This window comes from Pagrus pagrus (genome assembly GCF_965226575.1).
Source record: "Pagrus pagrus genome assembly, chromosome: 1".
NCBI classification, from domain to species: domain Eukaryota; kingdom Metazoa; phylum Chordata; class Actinopteri; order Spariformes; family Sparidae; genus Pagrus; species Pagrus pagrus.
In genome coordinates, this window is record NC_140185.1 from 8453343 (window position 1) to 8477121 (window position 23779).

Genomic DNA, 23779 nt, shown 5'->3' on the forward strand with positions numbered 1-23779 from the left:
CAGTGATGCTCTCTTTCTTGCGCTGCTGGCTCTGCGGCTACTGTCATTGATGATTATCTCGCTATTCTGCAAACTCATCCATTGCACATCAAAGCTGCAACCTAATGAACAGCGTTTCTTCTTTTCTTTTTCTCTCCCTATATGCAGCTTCAAAGTGACAGTAACCACTTCTTATGCCTTCATGTGTGATGGGAATTTCTGACACTGATTTCTGAAGCTGCTTAAACAACAAACAGTTCACACACTTGTCTGTTGGTTAAATTAAATTCAGCAAATGTTAAAAAAAACCTAGACATATTGCAGCTGGTTAATTTTCTAACCGAGCTGAGAAGTTCCATTGAAATAACCACAAACATGTTATAAAAGTCTATGTTTTCTGACATTCGACTGACAGAAAAGATAATGACCATTGTGACGTGACAGGAAAAATAAATAAGTAAGTGAAGTTTGGAACCTTTCATAGAGTAAGGTCACAAACTGCTTCACAAGAGTAAACATTGGTAAATATAAAAACATTAAAATATACAAACAATTAAAGATAAGTAACAACAGCCTTAAAAAAATGGGAACAATGTTTCACACTTTTGGAGCCACCACCAAAGGCTTGATCACCTTTAGTCTTTAGTCAAATGTGAGGGACAACCTGTGAGTCCTGGTCAGAAACCCAACCAGCTAGTTCCTTCTGGTGATGTGAGGATGGAGCAGGTCACAAATGCAGAGGGGCACCATGGGGAGAGGCAAATGACGCAAATGTTTTGGGGAATATGGCCACTCATGTTGGCACATTTTGCAATGAAACTATAAACCCCAAAAAACCTCCCATAAAGGCACTATACTGTGCACCTCAAAGCACTATATGTGTTGATGATCACTGGCCTCATGATGTCGGTTGTTTACAATGTGACAGCGTTTAAGTTGTTTAGTGATTAATTTAGGTTTGAATTGTTCTGGTTTTAAATGTTTTTATATTAAAAAAAATATACTAATGTGAACATTGAAAATGGAAAACAAGGATTTTGTACATTTTTTGTTGGTGTCAGATTATTTAACAGTTAATAGTGAGGAATGCAGGTCGGAGGGCCCCCTGGGAACTTTTGCCTTGGGCCCAAACAAACAGAAATATATATGAGCCAAGATGTTTAGGGTATAAATGCTTTCTGTCATCTGAATTTGAATTTGCTACTCTCAGTGTCCTTGTACATAAACATGAATTTCTAAGTATTCTCTCCAACTCTACTCTAAGTATTTTTTATGTTAATTTTCTGTCCTCATTCCCGATTCAGAATCACTGCAAAGTGTCCAAACCTCAGTGGAGAGAGAGGTTCACACTGAACCAGTTCTTGGACGGTCATAACATCCTGGAGGTGGAGCTCTGGTCCAAGGAAGGACGAAGGAGCGAGGAGTGTTTGGGGACGTGAGTCTACATTCAGAACCTGTGTGTTTGTATGTGTGTGTGTGTACTTGCCCTTCAAAGCCAGTGTGTGGGACAAGTCTCAAAACGAATGATTCACCTTGCTCCAAAACACCTGAACCCAGTGAACAAAAAACAGACCTCGAGAAAAGCTGCCTGGATTTTTTTCACTTCACAATTTGAAAGCAAAGACCAATGTCAGCCCAGTGAGAGGTGTGTTTGTACAGTCAGGTGAAGAAACGGTTCTTGTAAGTGAACTGTCAGCTGTTAAGTATATGGCCTTCAAATTTTTGCTCCATCTTAAAGATGTCCATGCATGGTGTCTATCTTGTGAATGTGGTTGTGTGTGCACATGTGTATACTTCAGAGCTGCAACGATTCAGCTTTTAAAAAATGTGTCAACTCTTAAATTAATCAACTATTTTGATCATTCTCTGATTCCAGCTTCTTAAATGTGAATATTTTATGGTTTCTTTACTCCTATGACGGTAAATAGTTGTGGAAAATACAAGACATTTAAGGGTGACATCTCAGGCTTTGGGAAACGCTGATGGACATATTTCACCATGTTCTAACATTTTATAAACCGAACAACTGATCTGTTTATCCAAAAAATATTCAAAAGATTATTATACAATGGAAAACATTTGTTAGTAACTGCTCTAGTATACTTGCTCTTATGTCCGTATGTGCGGATGCTATTGTCTGTGTGCGATGTATGTACATTTTATGTTTGCATGACTGCAACTGTGTACCTGCATGTGCTTGCCTGCATTAGCGTACAGTTTGTGAAGGCCTTTGTATGCATGTGTTTGTTTGCACAGGTGTGAAGTTGACCTGTCCTGGGTCCCTGTCAATCAGAGGCAGCTGTTTACAAAGGCCCTGGTCGAGGGGAAAGGACGCTTGGTCTTCCTGCTCACAGTGAACACATGCAGTGGCGTCTCCATCTCTGACCTCTGTGCCGCACCACTTGACGAACCGCATGAAAAACAGAACCAGCTGGAGAACTACGTCAGTACCCGTACTGTTATATTCTATCTGTACTGTATGGCTGCATCATGTCGACTTGACGTGTCAGTATATTTAACACTTTCATCGGTAGTTATCAGTCAACTCTTAAACTTAATTATGAAATGTAAAAGCAGCAGGTGATGAAGAGATGTCAGTCTAAAGTTTGATAATTAAGGCAATTAAAAGCCCATTACTGCAGGCTAAGTATGAACAGAAAAGCATGTATGGCGGTCTCACTGATTATCAAGTGAGCATTCAATCCAAACTTGGTTGTAGTCGGAATATGTCAAAACATGTCTAGATTTAAGTGGCAATTAAGGGTTCAAGATTTGATTTTGTGTGAGTCATCAACAAAGATTTCTGCTTTATCATATTATTTTGACATACTTGATGACGCACAGAGAGGGAGGCTCTAAATATTTAGGACTGTGCTGATTTAAATATTGTTATCGAAAGCTTCACTTTTCATGTTTAGTCCAACTGAAAATCATTAATGTTTTACCATCCACAATTTTCTAAAGCAAAATGTAAGTTTTTCGATCCATCCATCCTGTTCTCACAATGGTGTCATTATCATTTCATACTTATCATGCAGCTCATGCCACAAAACTTGCAGTGGCTTGAAACTTAGAATGAGTAATCTATCATGGTTGGATTAAGCGTCAGAGCTACATTAGTGAATTCGGCGGCAATGCTATTGCAAGCACGGACTTGTTGGCAGTCTGAAGTTCTTTTGTAAAATACAGAAATGAGACGTATGAGTCAGCTGCTGCAGAGACCTTTTTAATGCAGGATGAAAAATGTCACCTCCACCTTGATTAAGAATATTACAAGAGAGAAGATAGCATGCAGTAGTCTTTTCTTGTCTAGTCAATTTTTTTCTCCAACAAGATACTGTAGCTTGTGGAAGCGCTGCCATTTGGTGACTGTCTCTGAAATCTAAGATGTCACAGCTTTTCCACAAATGTTTTCTTGAAACTCGCCTCTTCTGAGTTGGGAAACATCTGAATATACAGATCTGCACAGGTCTGCTGCACATGCCGTGGATTTATTTATTTTCTAAGGTGCAAATAATATGGATGACCTGGTTATTTTATACACATTTATAACATGATGGGAATCTGACATTTAATTAATATGAAATTTTATGGAGAACTGGGTCAATCATAACATGATGCGTTCTTAGAGCAGATGTTTTGATCTGAGTTTTGGATCCAAGTTTTTTTTTTCAGCGTGAGATGGAACATGTTTGGACATTTTAAAAATCTTTTTACACTTTTACCGTAAAAGAGAAAGTCTCTGTACCCCATGATAGTCTCTCACTAAGTGTATCTTGATGTAGATCCACAGCCATCTTAAAAACAGACATGAATGGCTCTCAGTAGGCCGCATACCTCCACCAAGGCTCGAAATTTGAAAATATAGAAAAAAAATCTCATAATGATCAATTTCCTGGATCTGTCCATTTATCTGGATCCATACCAAAAGTTAATGGGGTATATTCTGTTCAGTAGTTTTTGTGTAATCAAGCAAACAGACACCGTTGACTGTTTTCTAATTGAAATCTCTCCATATCCTCATGCTTCCTGTCCTTACTGTCCCAACAGAGTGTGAAAAGGTCCCTGAAAAACCTCCGCGATGTTGGTTTCCTTCAAGTCAAAGTAATCAAGGCTGCAGATCTGCTGGCTGCTGATTTGAACGGTACGGTCACACGTTTGGATTTAAGTTCTTTCTTCATTCTGTCACACTGGAAAGAGCGAGCCCAGTGTGAATTTATTATTGTGTTCTGCAGGCAAGAGTGATCCCTTCTGTGTGTTGGAACTGGGGAACGACAGACTGCAGACCCACACAGTCTACAAGAGCCTCCACCCGGAGTGGAACAAAGTCTTTACACTGTCAGTGTGACTCTTTTTGTCTAATTAATGCTACATTATGTATGTTGAACCACATGTTGTATGCTGTATGACCGTTTTGTGGGCTGATTTGTGAGTATCTAACCTCTGTGTTTGTCTCTGCAGCCCTGTCAAAGACGTTCATGATGTTCTGGTGGTGACTGTCTTTGATGAGGATGGAGACAAGGCGCCAGACTTCCTGGGAAAAGTTGCCATTCCCCTGCTTTCGGTACACACTACCTCACTCAGAGTCTGTCATGCAGACAATAGACTCATCTATTTACACTCTGTGTCTAAATTAAAGTGAAGAAGGCGATAACACTCCAGCGGGGGTTGAAGACTTGCTAAGATGTAATCCAGCATGACTGATGGTCAGGTTCATCGCTGAGTTCAGCACCTGATGCCCTTTCTGTCCTGCAGATCCGCAGGGGACAGCAGATCACCTTCCCGCTCAAGAAGGAAGACTTAGGTGGGCTGTCGAAAGGGAGCATCACTCTGGAGCTGGAGGTTATTTTTAACCCCGTAAGTAAAAGTTAAGCCTGTAAAGAGGACATGAGTGCATGATGGCAATGGAAGGCCTAGTCCAGACGTACACAGGTACAAAAACGATCTTTTAGCATTTTAGCATTCTTTTAGAAATCTCTTTTCATAGTCATTTTATTTGAAAACCAATATTCAAGTGTTAAAATACCATTAATGTACACTGGGCATACACGTGCCGGCACACTCTTGGTTGCAGGAAATACTGTAATAAAATTTCTTACGTTACAATTTTTACATATCTTTACGTTCTTGACTTATTTTTACTATTAGTTTATATTATATATGTTACAGGGAGCAGGGCTGAAGCATTTATTCTTTAAACATGACATAAATAATGAGGCACAGAAACATGACTGCTCTTCACAGAATCCTTCTGAATAATGCTATTTTTTAATACATCGTCAGCAGTCATGTTTGACTTCTTTATCGTCGTTATATTTTCAGTGTCGGGGTTGTGTCTCTCTAATTAAAGACTATGTTACTATGTATCCATTTACAAACTCAAATACCCAATCAGGAAGTGAAAGTAACAAAAATCTCAGTTTATACCCGTCCAGGTGAAAATACTAAAAGTAAAAGAGTTTCCTTATATTTTCACCCTGGAAGTTTTCCAGAAAACTGTTTTCAGTTACCTAAAATGTTGTTTATGTGCACAAAAGGCCGAAATGCACAGAAAAGTTACGTTTTAAGAAATAAGCGTTATGTGTAGACATGGCCTTAAATGTTGGGCTCTGCTTCTAATCTCCTCATGACTTGTTTTTACTCTCAGGTCCGAGCGAGTATAAGAACCTTCCAACCAAGGGAGAGAAGATTCATGGAGGATAACCCCAAATTTTCCAAAAAGGTTTGACACAGTTTGACTCTTTTACTGTATAATCCAGGGTTTGGGAATCATCATTTTGTATTCATTAAAAAACACTTTGTAACACACATTTTACATAAGATTTGAATTGTAGTTGTAGCAGCATCATCTTACATATGAAGGGTGGAATACCTTTCATCTCCATCAGAGCTGAATTAACGAGTACATAAATGATTTAGTTCATAGACAGAAAATTAATCAGCAGATTTGCTGCTGTACTTTGCCTTCTGTGATAGAAGCTGAATGTCTTTGGGTTGGGTAGAGACTGTTGGTAGGATAAAACAGTCTATTTGAAGACTTTAGATTTAGGATATTGTGATAAAAATTTTTTTTCAAATTGTCTATTGCCATTTTAAAAAACAAATAATACCACCCATCCATCCATTTTTTAAAACAGCTTATCCTTTGAGGCTCCTGGGAGGCTGGAACTGATCTTATTATGATAATTGTCTAATCAACAAAATTATTTGCAGATTAAACAATAATGAAATGATAGTTAAACACCATAACATTAAATGCTACAAGCAACCTTCAATAAAGAGGGCAGGGGTCAGAGGTCACCGCACTTTGACAATTTTTCCTCTGATGCATGGATAATTGAAACTTCCAAGAAAAGAAGCTAAGAGAGAGAGGGAGAGAGAGAGAGAGAGAGAGAAGAGAAGTTGCACGAATGTTGCTGTGTTTATCATCAATCAGCTCTTTATGAACTGAACATGAGCAGTTTCAACTTTGCTTTTCTCTCGAAAGCAACAACCTCAAAAGCAAAGACTTTGCTTCGCCTGAATTAGTTGAATCGAGCTTTAATTGACCCCAACTGTGACTGAGTTCTTGTCCACTCTTCTGCTACATTAGTTTGATATACAGTGTGCAAGACAGGGTGCGAGACAGGGTGCCTGACTGTCTGTACTTCCCACAAAGACCCATTGTTGTTAGACAATACAATGCTCTCGTACGCCAAAATTGGCTTACACACTGACGACTGGGATCGTAACGTGCACGGTTTCCTTCTGTTTTAATATTGAAAGTCTCGCTTGACAAAATCAGGTCAGATTACTGACATTTTTTGCCCCCTGACCGCACTGGCTCATTCCAAAACATACCAGCTACTCGCACTAATTCACTGGCTGACTGGTCGTTTCCTGTTTGGTTTGATTGGAAGTCTTTCAAAATTCAAAAATAAGAGCATGTTTGTCCATATTTTAAACACAACTACTCTAATATTAATGTGTTTTCTTATGTTTGTAATGTGTTTGTTTCAGGCTCTGGCCAGGAACGTGCTGCGTGTTCAGACACTGTACAGGGCTATCATGTCGACTCTGCAGTACATCAAAAGCTGCTTCCAGTGGGAGAGCGTTCAGAGGAGCCTGCTAGCCTTCCTGGTGAAGTGCTTTAACTGCTTATCAACACACTATCTGCATTTCCCTCTGTTTTCCCTCCGAGCTGCGGAAGACAACCGCAGTCTGGCCAGCCCCTACTTGAACTCTCCCAGCGAGAATTTTAATCAATGCGCTGTTGGGCTCAGCAGAAACGCAGGCTTGGCCCCGGCTCTGTGTTGGAGTGGACGCATTCAGTGCTGCGTGTCTCGCGAATGCAGAGTTAAGCCTCAGCTGGAGAGAGTAGAGTCCCAGTGGAGTCGAGATAGAGTCTATTTTTGTTCTACTTCCCTGACAACTCATTAACCCTCTGTCCAATCTGTGCTCGGTTTGATTTAGACCCCATTATGCAGACAGAAGTCCAATTAAAAGGCTCTTCAGAGATAAGGCTTGTTCTTCATCCTGCCATTGTTGAATACAAGTGTAAAGCAAGTGTGAAGACAGAAACACAGGAGAAGCCTCTCAGACTCGTCTTTAAACTGCAAAGTGGAGTGGGTGCTGATCTTTTTGACGTTATTCTCTCCCAGATCTCGCTCGATTGAAATGGCACACAGCAAGTTGCGCATTAACTATGCAGGCAAGCAAGGTCATATAAAGTTCCTTTTGTTTTTGCCGCTGGTGTCCTGTAGATGGCACTAAAGTTTTGCTCAGCATCCGAAGAATTTCTCAAGAGACTGGTAAAGAGACACTGTACGCCAGCCAATAGTGCAGTTTGTTCAATTTGCTGTGAAATTGGAGCTGCAGCACAGAGCTGTTATCTGAACAGAAACCACTCTTTAGTTTTGAGTCCTGCGTTTAATCTCGTGATTCAGAACCCAAAGAGTGTGTTGTCCAAGATGTGGTCAGGGGTCAGTGCACTTTAATCAGAAACAGCTTGCAATGAAAATATTTAATAGTAAATGCACAGGTCCTCATGATGGTACACTACGATTGGATTGCAACAGAATCTTAGTAATTTTTTCTGAAGAATACCTCCTTGTGTTAATTATTAGGGATAATATTGCTGTTTTGCCTGACAGTTCAGACGCACACACTTCAGCACACATCATACAAGCATGAACAAGCACACAACACATAGACACACATCCTCCCACTGCATCTCAGTGTTTGAAAGACAGTACCATCTGTACTCATGTTTTCACACTAACGCTCGCCGCCTTTTCAAGCCTCAGTGAGAAGAAATAAATGCCTGCTTAATATGGCCATATGAGAGGAGTGATTCAAAGCTTCACTCTGCAGGACAGGATAGAGTGATCAACTACCGAACTAACGTCTGCCGACTGCCAGACATCCTCCTGCACCTTCTGTAAAAAGTGGTGAAACTTGTTAAACTAATTTATGACTTGCACATTTTTATTTTGATATATAACATGAGTACTGTAAAAACAGCTTATTTTCAAATCCAGCTCCAGTTTTCTATCCCACGCCGCTCCAAGAAACAAGAGGGGTCACCAGTTATACAAGGTGGCTTGCTTAGAAATAAAGCGAAAAAAATAAATAATTAAAGAAGATACCAAAGCATCACTCCCACAAGAAAAAAAATCAATGTCATCAACTCCTTTCATTATAAATGAAATATACAGTATGTGACCCATTTGAGGAAATATTTTTTCCTTTCATACCATATGACAGTTCTTCATAGGCAGCGACGGCTTTGAACTCCTTTACCTTGAAAGGAGGCTTCTGAGAAAAATTCACTGTCCAATCCTTATTGCCTTCAGTGATCATGGCAGCTCATACAACACCTAAAGTTTGGGACGAAATAAAAACTGCACTCGTGTGATGTTGGAAGCATAACAGTGAATCTTCATCCTAAATTAACTGACTATGTTTAAGTTGGTGTTTAGTGTGTTTTAGTTTGTCCACAATCCATCCTCATCAATTTTTCGAGTCACTGATGTGAGGATTATCCTAATTCCCATTTATCTGGATAATAGAAATGTATCACAATCAACTTATAGGGAGTGTTTTTGTTTTTGTTTTTTTATTGCAATCTGCCATATAATCTTTAATTGTCCTATCCCTAGTAACCATGTAGGATTTTAGATTGTACAACCGCTTGGGAAAAAAACCCCACTTTAATTAAATTGTTATGGTCCACAGAAACAGGAGGTCTTGTATTTGACAGGGGTGCCCGGACTGAAAGTTAATAGTACGCCATAAGCCAGAGAATTTAAAAAAAAAATACAGTAACATCAGAATAAAATACAAAAACGCAAAAGAGATAAGATGAGTAAATGCTGACATCAGTGCCTAATAGAATAAAATGGTACTATGATCCTTGACTTCTTGTGCAAAGTGTCCTCTGCCCAGTGTGCTCAGATTATGAAAAATAATTTATTATTAGGGATCATGCTATACATATTTAAATAGCATGTTACCCCACCAAAATAAAACAGCATAAACGCTCATATAACTCTTGATATCATTTTTATTTTTAATTTTTTTTTTTGCTAAAAACATCCAACATCCAAAGGTCCAAATTGAACCTAATGGCCGGGCCAACTTTGGTCCACGGTCCACATTTTGGGAACCCTTGTCATATTAGAATAACAACTCCTCGATCCTCGCACTGCTTAAAAAGTTATGCAGTATCAGTAATCTGCCAGCTAACTTTTAGTCTGAATACAAACATAATGTAAAGAGCTCAATAATTATTCCTGTATCAACCAAAAATATGAATTCAAAAGCAACAAAAGGCATCATTGCTCATTCAACACATTAAGTGGTTTTGTTGCTACAGCCATGCCTTGTCTATGGCCATTAGCATATGGTGGCTAATGTTTGCTAATCTTAGCAAACTTTGTGTGGATATTATGGTCCATGGACTTCATGACTCTTCTCCACTTGTGCCACCGTTAAACTACATTTATGCATTAAGCATTATTCTATAATTGTAACTTGTGACCGCAGTAGCTGCTGTTCAGCAAAGTTACGTAATTACATCACTTTTAAACAATGAGTGGAGTAAATGATGTCAGTGGTTTCTATGCTCTTGGATTACCGCTGTGCCATGTAAACCCTTCCCCGAGCATTTGTGTGGAAATCCTGCTGCATTCTGAAAATGTGCGACCCTCCAGTTCAGTAGCTCTCCTAACATTAGGTAGCCTTTCATTTTTTCTCCCTCTCTGATCTGGATTGTATTTCCAGAGCCCCTTTTTGCTGTCGTAGACTGTGTAATGCCTCTCAAGCTGAAATGGGCTGCAATTATCACAATCTTTATGGCCGAGTATACATTTCCACCAAAGCGTGACTTGGCTTTCTCCCCGTCTCGGCTCTCCCAGTCATTACAAAGTCCTCACTAATAAAACATAACCCTTTCAGTGAGGAATTGGTTTCATCTCCTCTCCCAGGCCCTGTTTTGGCTTGTGATAACACAGACAAGAGCATGCTTGGCTTTTTGCACATTAAAGCTGTTGGGGAGGGGAGGAATGGGGGTTCTGTCATCTTTTATGTCAGTTGGTGCCTCAGAGGAGAGTGATGTCTTTACCAGATGTTCACTTCTATTTTTATTAGCATATAAAAACCTGTAAACCCGTCCCCACGCCTTGTGGCTCGCTGCCATATTGGCCGGCGCTGCCTCTGACAGGATTATTTTATACTTCCGTTTAGCCGGTGCAAGTGAGACATTATAAGCCGTATTTCTTTATCCGCTCATCCTTTTTACCTGGACCACGCACGGGTGGAACGTGCATCTCAAGTGCCATTATGGATGTTAATGACATATTCACACACAGGCTCCCTGTGGCTGCAGTAAATCACACGGCCGGCTTTAATGTACTCAAGATGAGAGAGGCAGAGCAATTAGACTAACGTGGTTAATGTCAATGCATGTGCAGGGGATGGAGGGAGAGTCAGTCCAGCGGAGCGGAGTGGTCGCCCGCATAGCGTATGCAGAATAACTGTACGTAGGAAGCAAGGCTCTGATAATGGCAGGGTAGCCTTGATCAACTTGACCAGTGCTTATATAATCAATACCTTTGTGGCCCTCTGCCTGCAGGTGTTCATGGTGACAGTGTGGTACTGGGAGTTCTACATGCTGCCCTTCTTCCTGGTCCTGCTCATCTCGTGGAACTACCTCCAGATCCGCTCCGGTCGTGTCAGTCAGGACGTGGTGAGTCCAGAGCAGCTTCGTCCGTCTCCTTCTCCTTCAGCCCAGTGACCTGCTGCCTCCTATTCACACTCTACAAAATACAGAACGGCTATCTCAGCCACATTTTGTAAAAGCTGGTTTGTTTCCATAGCAACCAGCTGCACCTAGCTACATAATACATAATAATAAAATAACACATAATAAATAAGCATAGAAAACTCACTGAATAGCCTTAATGCAGCATATGATAATAGCCAAAGCTAATTTGCTGTGCTTGTCCCTCAGTAACACGGCTTGATTTTTTTCAGTCTGCTTCTAGTTATTGTCCTGAATCCTGCCTCTTCGTCACTGTAATTGGTCTGTTGCCCTCTTCTTGTTGTGACTGGTCAAATTAAGGAAAGATTTAAGGCTTCTGCTCTGAAAAGGTCACAATTCACACTGTTTTTTTCCTACTGTGAAAACTGTTTCACTGAAAAAAGTATGTTCTCTGTGCTCAGTGTGGAGTAGCAGCTGTATTTACTGACTGCAGTAATGGTAGTTTAACACAGACTGTAGGTTAGAGCAAATTACATACACAGAGCAGTCTTCGGACGACAATGTACTTAATTATAATGTGAGATCAGCGCTGATTTACAACCATGTAGCAACTAATCATACTGTCAGTTAATCAATTTTTTTTAGACCATACATGTCAGTAAAATGTTTAAAAGAAAACTGCCATTTACTGGTTCTCAGTGCCCGAGGTGACGTCTTCCAACTGTCTAACACACAAAGATATTACATTTACCATGATACAAAACCATGATAAATAACTTGACCATCAGTCAATTATCAAAAAAGTTGGCGGTTACATTTGTCAGTCAATAAAACCATTATTAACTAGTGGTTTTAGCACCACAAGCATGTTAGTGAATATACTTTATAGTGTAATGCACCAGACAATTTAAAATGACGCAACCAGATTCACACTGCTCCGTCATGTGACACTGAAACTTTTTTATATGCCTTGAGAATAAAACTTGATGATTGATGATGAACATGATTAAATATTAAGAACTAAATATGCAATAACCAAAAATGAAATTTGTGGAGAAAAAATGGTAGGTATTATTTATTAAGAGTTAATGTGCTACTCAGTGCAAACCAGAAAATTCAAAAAGTAAAGAAAGGACTGAAATAAAAGGTTTTTAAAGGGCCTTCGATATCGGACGTGTCACAATTTATATTTAAATGTAAAATAACAGATTTTAGGGCATGTGTGGCAGCAGTGAACGTGACATATCATCACTCTTTAAGATGATTTGGCAAACTTCTGGGCTGGGCAATATCGCCTTAAAATAATATTGTGATATCTTTAGACTATATGGTGAAACACAATATATCTCAGTATTTCCAATGTCATGATATTTTGTATTGTAAGGGTAATAACAATAACAATACAATAATAACACAATGAGAGTTTTTTTTTAAAAATCATCAGTAATGTGGATATAACTACTTAGTGGGTAAAGTTAAGTATGAGAACAAGTAGAACAGTCTGGAAAGTTCGGATCTAAGACGATGTTTAGTCTCATATAATTATATAATATTGATATATTACCAGGCCCTGTTCACTCTCCCTTCAGCTGTGTTTTTATTGTCGATCAACTCCTGCAATAACATACCTCTTAGCTACTAAATGATCTACTATGTTCACCAGCTATTTGCCAATTTTTTCTGTTTGGTGCTGAGCATTTAGTGCTAACTGGGTTTTTAGTGTCCTTTTTGCTGAAAATAGCTGCCTGCCACAAGCAAAAGCAACTCTGACAGCAGTGAGAGTGAACCAAAACAGTACATTTTTGCAAATGCTTACTGGAGCTGAGGAGAGATGATTCTCAGTGGGTTTGTCACTTTGAGCAACTCCTTTCGCGTACAAGTAATATTGATTACTGATGCTTTAACGTATTCTGGTATAGATCTTCAGTTGCCTTGGCTTGTTATGAAAAAAGCCAACATGACCTGTCAGTCATCTGTCCTGCAGTGCTGAGTGGTTTTAGAGGCTGACCTCAGGGTCACCGCTGATCCCTGCACTTTGTTAGATGACGACCCAGTGAGCACACTGGAGTTCAGACGCAGTCCCAGTGTCAAAATGAGACAGTTTATAACATACAAACTCACTAAAATCTCACCTTTTTTTACAGGCTAATATGGATCTGGCAGATGAGGATGAGGATGATGAGAAGGTATGTACCTGTGGTGTTTTTTTTTGTTGTTTTTTTTTTAAGTTCATTGTTGACTGAGTATTAGTATTTCTATATGCTGATGAATAGAAAAGAAGTTAGCCTACATGTTGACAAAGTTGATCTATGATTTTCTGTTGTTAAGCTCTTTATTCAGCGCTAAGTCTTCTAATGCATTTTGATTCCTGCCAACCACGACTGTATCTTTTTGTAAACTTGTGGTTACCAAAAGACATTTGGGCTTAATGAAGACCTCACCAGCCCGCTCCCACATGTCACAACACATTCATATGCTAATAGAGGGGTGGGGAAAGAGGTTGTGCTCCATTTGGGAAAGTCCCTGAGCTTAACACACCATATAATACCATCAATATGGAACTAATGACAGCACTTAGACATGCCTCTTTCAAAGCTCATTCTGAAAGTTTGTGTTGAAAGTGTTACAACGCTTTTAGCCGGTGAAATATGTCTTCAGGACGACAGCAGTTTATTGTAGACATTTTGAATGGCCTGCGTCTGCCTGATGTAAAGAAGTGCTCGTACTGGTTCTAGTGGGAACATGACCCTGAAATGGCTGAAGTGGTTTAGTGCATAATGGATATTCGACTGAGGAGAACTTAAATTGTCTTACATGTGGTTTTTGAGACCGGTAGTCACTGTGCATCTGGACTATCAGAGGTTTGATCCCCTCTGCAGCTCTTTTTCCCAGGCTTGTCCCCAACGTCTGGATGGCACTGAGCCAGCAATCGGTCAGCGTTTCCGAGCGTAAGCAAACATTTATCACATAGTGACGAAGACCATGACTTTGGCCAATAAACAGTCCCCCTATAACCACTCCTCTCTTCAGTCTCCCTGTGTTTGATGTGGACATGTGGCCAAGCCTCTGTCTGAAGTCTGGCTCTCCCGTCAGAGAACTTCAGAGAGTCTGGTCTCCTCTGTTTACTTTAAAGCCATCCGTCTCTCCAGGGATCTGGACTAGCCTGAGAATGGTACCTTGTCTCTTTCATAATGTGAAGTCCAGTCCCATTCTGAAGAGCTTTCTCTTCAAAAAGCCATCTAAACTTGCTCTTAAAGTATTTGCCTGTTGTCTTTCTCAGAGACACTTGGATAGTCATTATTATAAAATCTTGTAGTGATCAAACCTGTGGCCTTGAGATGTCGGCGATAAGCCGCCCGGATAAAGCTTAAAAAGATCTGTTAGTGTATAGTTGAGTGGATTCATTTTCAGAGTTCTCTTAAAAAATGTTTTAAGGGTATAAACTAACATTTTTGTATTCAGATTTCATTTACTTCAGAGTAGCTCTGCTTTGATGTAATACATTTCATGTTCTAATTTAAAGCTACTGCAAGGAACATCCAACCTGGTGATGAGCATTAAGAAAAAAATAGCCATATAGATTTAGCCAATTTCTTGCTGATGGTCTTGTTTTCTTGTGGAGATTATGTAGAGACATTAGTATTAAACTGAGACTGTTTCATAACCTGTTAAAAGTTCCTTGTAGGACGTGTAACTTTTCTTTAAAATGTGTAAAATGGCTGACGCAAAGCCACACGAGGACACACACACACACACACACACACACACACACACACACACACACACACACACACACGTAGCACATTAAACAAAGAGCAAACAACATTTATTTGAAGTATGAGGAAAGCACAAATTTGTTTTTGTGATCCTCTAATTGTTTATAGTTGTATTAGAGTCTCATCTTGTTTCCCAATATGTATTTAATCTGTATTATTTATTATGTGACGATAGTACTTTTAAGTGTTGAGAATAATTTAATGAGCTGCATGTCTGACAACCTGTCACTCGCTATAAAAGCAACCATCATTTTCAACCAGTACAAACCACCTTTTATGAGATCATGCAGGCAGTCTTTTACTTTTTTAAATTATTATTTGAAATTCTTCTCCACTTAGCTGCTGAAAATGATTTACTTTCCTCTCAAATAAAATTCCCCACCAACACTTTACTTATTTTTTATTTTGGTAAGTCAACCTGGAGTCTGTTCTTTGTGTTTTCTGCTGCAGGAGTCAGAGAGAAGAGGGCTGATGGAGAAAATCCACATGGTCCAAGATACCATCATTACCCTTCAAAACCTGCTGGATGAGATCGCCTGTTTTGGGGAGAGAATTAAAAAGTAAGAATTAAACATTCATCCATCTGATCCTATTATTAAATGGATTATTAACACATTCTTGAAATGTACTTTGTCCTGAAGATTTAAACAAATAATTTTAATTGTCATGTCTTTTACTGATTTTCATGATCTTGATTTGTCAGCACTTTCAACTGGTCGGTGCCGTTCCTGTCGGGCCTGGCTTTCCTGGTCTTTGCCATTGTAACGATCCTAACATACTACATTCCTGTACGCTACATAGTTTTAATATGGGGTGAGTCTCTAACGCTGTTTATTATGTAAACTGTTTTATGTTTGTGTTTTATGCCTCCATTTTAGCTGAGTTGCTCATCACCCTGTTAAATCCCTGTCCATCAAACTATTCCACTCTTTGTATTTTCTTTCCTAGCGTCTCTCTATTATCCATGAGATTTACAAGGTCACAGGAGTATTGTGCTCCGGTATTTCCCAGCTGCTGCAACTACTTCTACTTTATCTGTTATAATTTAACATGCTTATGTCAGTGATGTAGAAATTGAAGCATGTCCAGTTGTTAAAAGATTATTGTCTGAATGACGTGAGTGTAAAATGTTGCAGCTCTGAAAAGTGGCAGTAAAAACAATAAACTGCACAAAATGTTGTGCTCCAGGCAATATTTCTTGGTCAGCATGCGTCTCCTCTGCAGGTTTTTGTTTGTGTGGAAACAAAGAGCGCAGCCACCAGAGACTACTGCTAATGATATGTTGGTGTGAATTTCTGTTTTAGGTATCAATAAATTCACGAAGAAATTACGGAACCCGTACAGCATTGACAACAATGAGGTGCTTGATTTCCTGACGAGGGTGCCTTCAGATGTGCAGAAGGTAAGCCCCGCTGGATCAGCCGGCCAGGAAGCCCAAAATCCCAGAGCCCGCTAGCTTTGCATTTTACTAAAACAACTCCCAGGCATTCAGCACTCTTGTCTGTATAATTAGCTTCATCTGTATAATTATGTAGCCCCGTATAATTTCTGTTGTGTTTTGGTCATGATACATCCCTGGTGGAGGTCTGCTGCTTAGCAGCTTTGCAGCGCAGGCTGTTCCCAGGCTGAGACAGGAGACGCTGCTGCGGCTGGTGTCTCCTGGATGAACTCACCAGCCTCAGCAGGAGCAAAATATCAGTCAGCACACTGAATCTCACTGCACCAAAACAAGACAAAATAAGTGGTTTTGTAGAGTCATTCACATCATTTACTAATAGTTACAATAACCACGCTATTTCTTTAAAAGCCATCATCAAGGTTGCAGGATTTTGCATTGATGGTGCTAAATGGCAGCCTTGTGTCCATAAACCAGACACATTTTTTGAGTATTAACTTTCAGGACAAATCTATTATTTTCGTCTCCCTCCTCCTTTTCCATATGTGTTCTGTGTGTACCGACTTCTCCTCTTCGTTTACTCCCTCTCTCCTCTCTGTCTTCTCTCTTTTCACTCGACGTCGCCTCTCCTTCTCACCCTCTCTGTCTCTGTCCTTTTCTCTCAAAGCTATTTGACCCCATTTGCCTCCTCCCACTCCCCCTTCCCCTTCGATGCCCTTGGGCCTCTGGATTTAGTGACGATGACTCTCTCTGGTTTCTGCACTGACCACTCTTATTTTCTCCATACGACGACTATGGCCCTTTGCTCAGTAGTGGCTATAATTAATTGCACACATGCCTCCGTGTAAATGTTATTTTATCTCCAATAGTATTTGAATAAAGCAGTACAAGATGAATAAAAGTAATGCATCGGTGGTAAAAAGACTAGTAGCTTCACACTTGGTTCTTGTTTCGTCCGCAGGTTCAGTACAGTGAGATCAGAGGCAGCAGGAAGAAGAAAATCTCATAGAACGTAGGAGGACGGTATGTAAACTGGACCTGATGCTGCTGTTTGTGGGCTTCCTTCCTAAAGACTGTTTCCAGACCATCTGAAGACTCTCACTTTATGTTTAGGGTGAGTGGTAGGTTTGAATTTAAATCTGCCGTGCTGATGCTCAGCTCTTCACCACTCACTTTAACCAGCACCTAAAGACCGTTCAACCAAAGACGTTCACACTGAGCACCCTGCAGAGATGACTTTACCACAGTTTGTAACAGATGTCTACCCGTACACTTCTGGAACAATTTGTCATATTTCCAAAGATTGTTGGTGTTTTATTGTATGTACAGTTTATTCTCATTAATTAGAAGCTGCTTTATTTTATATTCCTGGCCCCAGGTTGTGTCCTCCTGAAACCAGCTGTAATATCATTTTGTATTGTACTGAATGTATTATGTTTGGTATGTTACATGTATATTTTTACAAGATTTACATAAACAGATGTGAAGACTTTAATTCAGAAATGGATTATCCACCATTTGTAAAATGGGTAACTTTAAAAAGAATGAGTCGTCATAGAAGATAATTCTCTTTTTATGTACAAGGTCTTTTTGGTTTTAAATATTAACGATGAATGTCAGGTATCAATTTCTTTTCCAAATACAGCCTTTCATATCTCCTACAGCAGCATATCACAAAAAGAAACACATATTATGCATGAAATTCCTTTGTTTCCTATATTTACCTTTGAAATGGTTGAAGAGCTATGTGCAAACATATTGAATGACTGATTTCACTCAAATGCGACAGTGTGGACTTGTACATGCAATCAGAAGTGCCTACATTTTAGTTTGTATTTTCATTCATCCTACATAGAGGATGTGACTGTACTTGTGAGTGGAATGGGGACAGATCTGTACTCATAAATTTATTTATTGATGGCAATCACAGATGAAGACTTTGTGTCTCATTTCTAACAGTAATAAATGCACAAACAATCACGCACTTATGTTCCGTCTCTGTCTGAGCTCTGTGCTGCATCTCTTTGAATTCCCCTGCACGCCGTGCTCATCCTCTCCGTGCACCCGTGCTGCAGGATTGTGGGCGTCTAACAGCACGGTTTCCGAGCCCCTCTCTTCATTAGGCTTTCATGAAGCGAGGAAAGGCTGTGTGAGACCTCGCCGGCACCCGGGCTCCCTGCTGTGTTGATGGCCCTTGGGCGTCGCCACGAGCAGGAGGACCTCTGCGACCTCCTCTCAGCTGCTGTGACGAGATGCCTGCAGCCAGCATCCTATCAAGCACAGCAGCCAGACAAACCTCCGGTACCGGGTTGCACACTGCTCAGGAGCAGGAGGAGGATTTTAAAACCAGCCACAAGCAACAACAGCCGCACCAATTTAGGGATTGGAGAATCGGAGTAGTTAAGATGTTGGCGTTCAGAGTAATACCCTGGGATTTATGGCTTTTAAGTCAGAGCGCGTGGGCTCTCAGTCAGCAGCTTTTTAAATGAGAAATGAGTAAAATTAGAGGAAAACTGCTCTCATGAAACGCAATAAAAATCCCATCATTTTTGTATGAAATGCAATGAAAGAATTTGAAGATTTAACTGATTAGATACTTAAGATGTCAGTATTTCACATAGAGTCAAATAGATGTGTATTGCAAAAACACCACCTCTGGAGAAATAAACCAAACATCCTCAGTGCAACGCACACATTACATCCTACACAATGATCCACCATATGGAATCATTTGATGATTTGTCTAATCATCTCGAGGACAGAGGATGAGGAGAACGTGGCAGACGATGACCTGTGTATCTCTTCATCTAGTTATAATGTTGACTTTGGTATCAATATTAATAACCCGCTGTCAAGGACACTGGAAGGACATCTCAATCTGACACTTATAGGATAGCATGAATATGTATAGGCGGCAAGACCCTTCAAAATTACCAAGTAAAATCACGGTTCACACGTGGGGACTAATGTGATGTGGCACATGCATTCTGATGAGGCACAAATACAGCGGCTGATCGGTCTCAAAAGACTTGTTATAACTCAATATCAGACCTGAGACTGTTCAGCTGTGTCTCTGTGTGTGTGTGTGTGTGTGTGTGTGTGTGTGTGTGTGTGCAGGCAGAGGTGCTGCCTATAAAGCTCTGCAGAGGGTGTGAATGTCCATTATTAGCCATCAACAGTTTTTATTAAGACATTAATAACTATAGACTGAGTGTGGAGATGGGATGGAGGGTAACATAGTATTTAACTGGTTCACTATATAAAACATTACTAGTGAGCAACGGACGCAGGAAGGGGTTTTCACACTGACAGCAGGCTCACTTTGTGCCTATTTCTATGGCACTTCACCTTCAAACTCCAGCTGCTGGGGGAAACTGTATGGCCACGGAATTCAAAGTATGATTGTACGCTATATTTCATGGACAAAGGGTACAGAACGGGTTAACCTTCACACTGAAAGCTGATTGGTTCCGATCAAAACACTGTCAAGATCACGCTGAGGAGCAGAGTCGGGTTTTCAATTTGCTTGCAGAAGGTTAGGATGGTATCTGTTCACGTCTCTCTGTTTCCAAATATGCCCACTCATCATAAGAGATGTATAATTATCGTCAAATTGTTCAGTTAATGAGAATCATTATCATTACCGTCATTGCTGTTAACCTCTCACTTGCAACTGTGAAACTGCTAATGTGTTTTAATAAAGTAGGGTTTTCAGACTGCTGGGTGGAAGAGTGATCTTCCCCTCTAACTCTCCACAAGAATGAAGCCAAAACTGTCTGACTATTCCTTTAAAAGAGTTTAGTCAACTAAACGTGTCCTGCAGTACCATCTTATCTGTGATCAACCTTTCTGTCCCTAAGTTTTATTTTTGGAAAATGTTGGACCTCTCACAACTGTTTTATCCTCATTCAACAATCATTTCTTTCACTAATGAGCTTGATTCTGGCCATGTGGACAGTTCACATGCCCCTCCACCACTCCCCATAGTGTTAACAATCCTTCAGGGAGTCTGGGTCCAGGTAAATCACAGGCGCAGTGTGTACGAGCTGGGCTGCTGCCCAGAGGCTGTGGGGCGACTGTGTTGTCCCGGAGCAAGCCAACATCAAAGCCCCTGATCCAGAAGAGCCCGAGGCTGCAAACAGCCGACAGCACTGATTGACAGAGGAGATGCAAAGTGATTTTTATTAGAGACCAACACACTGGTATTAAGTGGGGCCTTTGCTTGGTGTTTTGTCTTACTTTCTCTTTGAACCTACAGCACTAGAGTGTCCTAGCTGTAAAAGACCTAAATATATATTTTTTGCTGTTTTATCTTAAAGGATAAGGCTGGTAAAAATATATATTGTGGTTATTATAAACCTACCAAAATTGCCTGTGGCACTGTCTGGGCTCTGTAATGTGTGGTAAACATGACTTAAACTGGAGAAGGCCTAAATACCTATAGGCAATCACATTTAAAAGTATAGAGTATTTTCAGCTCTGGATAAATGCATCTGGTCCTATAGGTGCAGTAATTCTGACCCAAATTTGTACAGCTGAAATTAATGCACAGTGGTTATAAAAATAAAAAAAAACATTTTTTCTGAACTGCTTTGGTTTGGTCACATCAGTATTCGACTACCTCTTAGAGTGGCTGAAGATGTCGACTGAAGACACTGCGACAAGTAGGCTAATCTATCTTTTTGCTAAATCATTTATGCCTTATTTTAACTTTAATTTTATTTAGCCATCCATTAGGCCTACTTTTAATTTTCTATTTCAACTATTTATTTAAGTATTTCTACCATTTATCATTACTTTTAGCGAATTATTCAACCAATTATCTATGACTTTTAGCTAACTATTGCTAGCATTTAGCCTTTCACTACTTTTAGCTAACTACCCTATTCAACCATTTATCAATACTTGTAGCTAACTAGCCAACATTTGTCATTTTTAGCTATTTCAACCATCTATTCAGTACATTACTTTAAACTATCTATCGAGCCATTTAGGCTATCCATTTCTGCTTGCTAACTATTTCAACCATTTCGCTAGTGCTAGCTAACTGTTTTAACTTCTTTGCATGCTAATAGTTTTCACACCCTCTTAACTGCAATGCGTGATGTCCAGGTGTTAAAGCTGACACTGCACTGTATGGGGATATATTTTTTGAAATCCAATTCTTATTTCTATTTTGTCACAATAGAAAGCTGAAGGTAGAGGGTATACCCAATTGGCAAATCACTGACCTAGTATTCACGGCAGTGGGACGGTGTATGTCTATGTGGGACTGACTTAAAATAAACTAGTGTCCATGTTCAAGGAACCTTGTACAACATCACGGCTCACTGATGTGTTTTATTCGTTTTTGAGCAACAATGGAGGTCTATGACGGAAGAGCAAGCTCACGGGGGTATAATGAGAACTACATAAAGCAATTGAGGCAGGGCTCCGTTCATTTCTGTGGGAGTTCTCGGTTGTGCACGAAGCAAAATAAGATCTTCTGCGTTGCTGCACTGTGCACCCAAAGAGCATGAGCACTTGAGACTTTCACTGACCGAGCGGGCTAACTCCTGGTTTTAGCCCCCAGCTAAACTTGAATGGGAATGTTGTACAGCTCTTCTACTTTCCAAATGTTAGTAATATACGCATGAGCAACATATGTTCCATAAGAAGACACAGATAAATAAGCAACAGGAACAAAAGTTTAACGCATGCTTACATTTTATTACATACAGTAACAGTTTTCATCAAGTTTTCACATATTCATTGACTTCATCCAACAGTATGTTTTGCTGTCTGCTTATATTAAAGAATATTGTAACAGAAACTTGTTTTCCTAAATTAAAACTGGATCAGAATGACCATTATCAGCAGCCGTAGAGCAGGTTGATCCTCATGATGTCCCAGTAGGACATGCCCTGCCTCTGGCCGATCTGCGCGTTGGCGTTGGGGATGGGGGTGATGGAGTCCCTGCCGTGCTGGATGGAGAAGGCTGTTCTTCCATAGTGCATGATGGAGGAGTAGTCGTAGGGGGTGTTCAGGTTGTTGGTGTTCTGCTTGTAGAAGTTGTAGGCCATGTTGGGGTCGATGTTCTCCCAGTTGATCCTGACGTAGTAGTCGCGGTCGCTCCTGGTCTGTTCGTGCTGGAAGCCCAGAGCGTGGTTGATCTCGTGCTGGATGATGCCGTGGTAGAGGCAGCCCTGCCTGTTGAGAGAGAGCACCTGTCTGCCTCCCGTTCTGCCCAGAGCGGAGAAACATCCGCCTCTGTTCTCCACGCTGATGTAGTCGTACTCGTTCTGACGGGGGACGAAGCGGATGCAGGTACTGCTGTGGAAGGCCTTCATGCCGTTGTCGATCTTCTGCCTCTCCCAGCCGCTGAACTCAGCGCTCATGGTGAAGGGGATCATCACCATGCCGTTGGAAGCTTTCCTCCACTGGCAGCTCTGGGACCAGCACGTCATGGCGTTTCTGGTTGTGGGAGCCAGCAAGTCTCCTTCCAGCAGGAACTCATCGGTGGCGTTGTTGGAGGTCAGAATCCTGGTGGTGATGTCCATGGTGTCTGGGACTTCTTCTTCTTCTTGGCCTCCTTCCTCCTGGAGAGGATGTGCCTGACAGAGGCCGAGCAGGAGCAGCAGCAGCAGGCTGGCAGAGGGAGTCATCTTCAGGGTCGGTCTGGAGGCTGTGGAGCTTCTGTGGAGAGCTGCTGTGGAGAGACTCTGTGAAGCTTGATGTGTGACTCAGTTCAGTCCAGGCTCTTTATACTCTCCTCTACAGGTGTGTCTGCAGGAGGATTATGGGTTGGGGTCCTCACTGCTAGGCCTAAATAAACCTCTGAGGGGAGGACTCCACAGACAAACCTACTTTTTAAACATATCTAATCCACCAGAAGTCTCTCTGCCCATTTTGTGCTGTTTGTAAGCCACACTGCTCCTTAGATACACAAAACCTGGCTGGTTTTATTTTTCAGTAACCTCTACCAAAAGACTATATGTTGAAATTAAATTTGTGTGACCCAAATACTGCTTCTTCACTCTCTGATGACCTGCGTAATTGAAATCCCCTGAGCGCCTTTTATGACAAGCTGTTAAAGTTGTAGCAAAAGCTGCGTGTCCCTCTGTGAGGATGATAGACGGCCTATTGAAACTCTTGCATATGTAGAGGATGTTAATAGGTTCCTGTGGGACGTGTTGCTGTGGCTGTGCCCGAGACAGCTCTCTAGTCAGAAAAATGAATACTAAATTGTATGAAACAGTCCAATCTATTGTAGAGAACCATCATGTCTGTGTGTCCATCAGGGACACTCAGAAGGTATGCCAGCAACATTAGTTTACTGATGCATGCAGGCACATTTTTTGGGGGGGTTTTCATTGAATTTCTTTTTTTCTTTTTTTTTGCAGTTTG

General features: G+C 40.6%; 2 protein-coding genes across 5 annotated transcripts in view; one reads left to right on the plus strand and one right to left on the minus strand.

The window, feature by feature from the left end:
• Nucleotides 1-18381, plus strand: part of mctp2b (multiple C2 domains, transmembrane 2b) — a 40982-nt gene extending 22601 nt beyond the window's left edge. For all 4 annotated transcript variants that reach the window (XM_084358950.1, XM_084358949.1, XM_084358951.1 and 1 more), the window contains 14 exons: nt 1284-1414; nt 2236-2422; nt 4030-4123; nt 4215-4317; nt 4441-4543; nt 4735-4836; nt 5627-5701; nt 6979-7098; nt 11093-11206; nt 13366-13407; nt 15448-15557; nt 15701-15810; nt 16302-16399; nt 17355-18381. In XM_084358950.1, coding sequence (XP_084215076.1) covers nt 1284-1414; nt 2236-2422; nt 4030-4123; nt 4215-4317; nt 4441-4543; nt 4735-4836; nt 5627-5701; nt 6979-7098; nt 11093-11206; nt 13366-13407; nt 15448-15557; nt 15701-15810; nt 16302-16399; nt 17355-17402 — 1437 coding nt within the window. In that variant the 3' untranslated portion in view covers nt 17403-18381. The remainder of the gene's footprint in view (nt 1-1283; nt 1415-2235; nt 2423-4029; nt 4124-4214; nt 4318-4440; nt 4544-4734; nt 4837-5626; nt 5702-6978; nt 7099-11092; nt 11207-13365; nt 13408-15447; nt 15558-15700; nt 15811-16301; nt 16400-17354) is intronic.
• A 3706-nt stretch (nt 18382-22087) lies between these two features.
• Nucleotides 22088-23091, minus strand: LOC311254297 (high choriolytic enzyme 1-like). Its single transcript, XM_084347999.1, has one exon. The coding sequence runs from the start codon at nt 23035-23037 to the stop codon at nt 22246-22248; it is 792 nt and encodes a 263-aa protein (XP_084204125.1). The 5' UTR covers nt 23038-23091; the 3' UTR covers nt 22088-22245.
• Nucleotides 23092-23779: the final 688 nt, after the last annotated feature.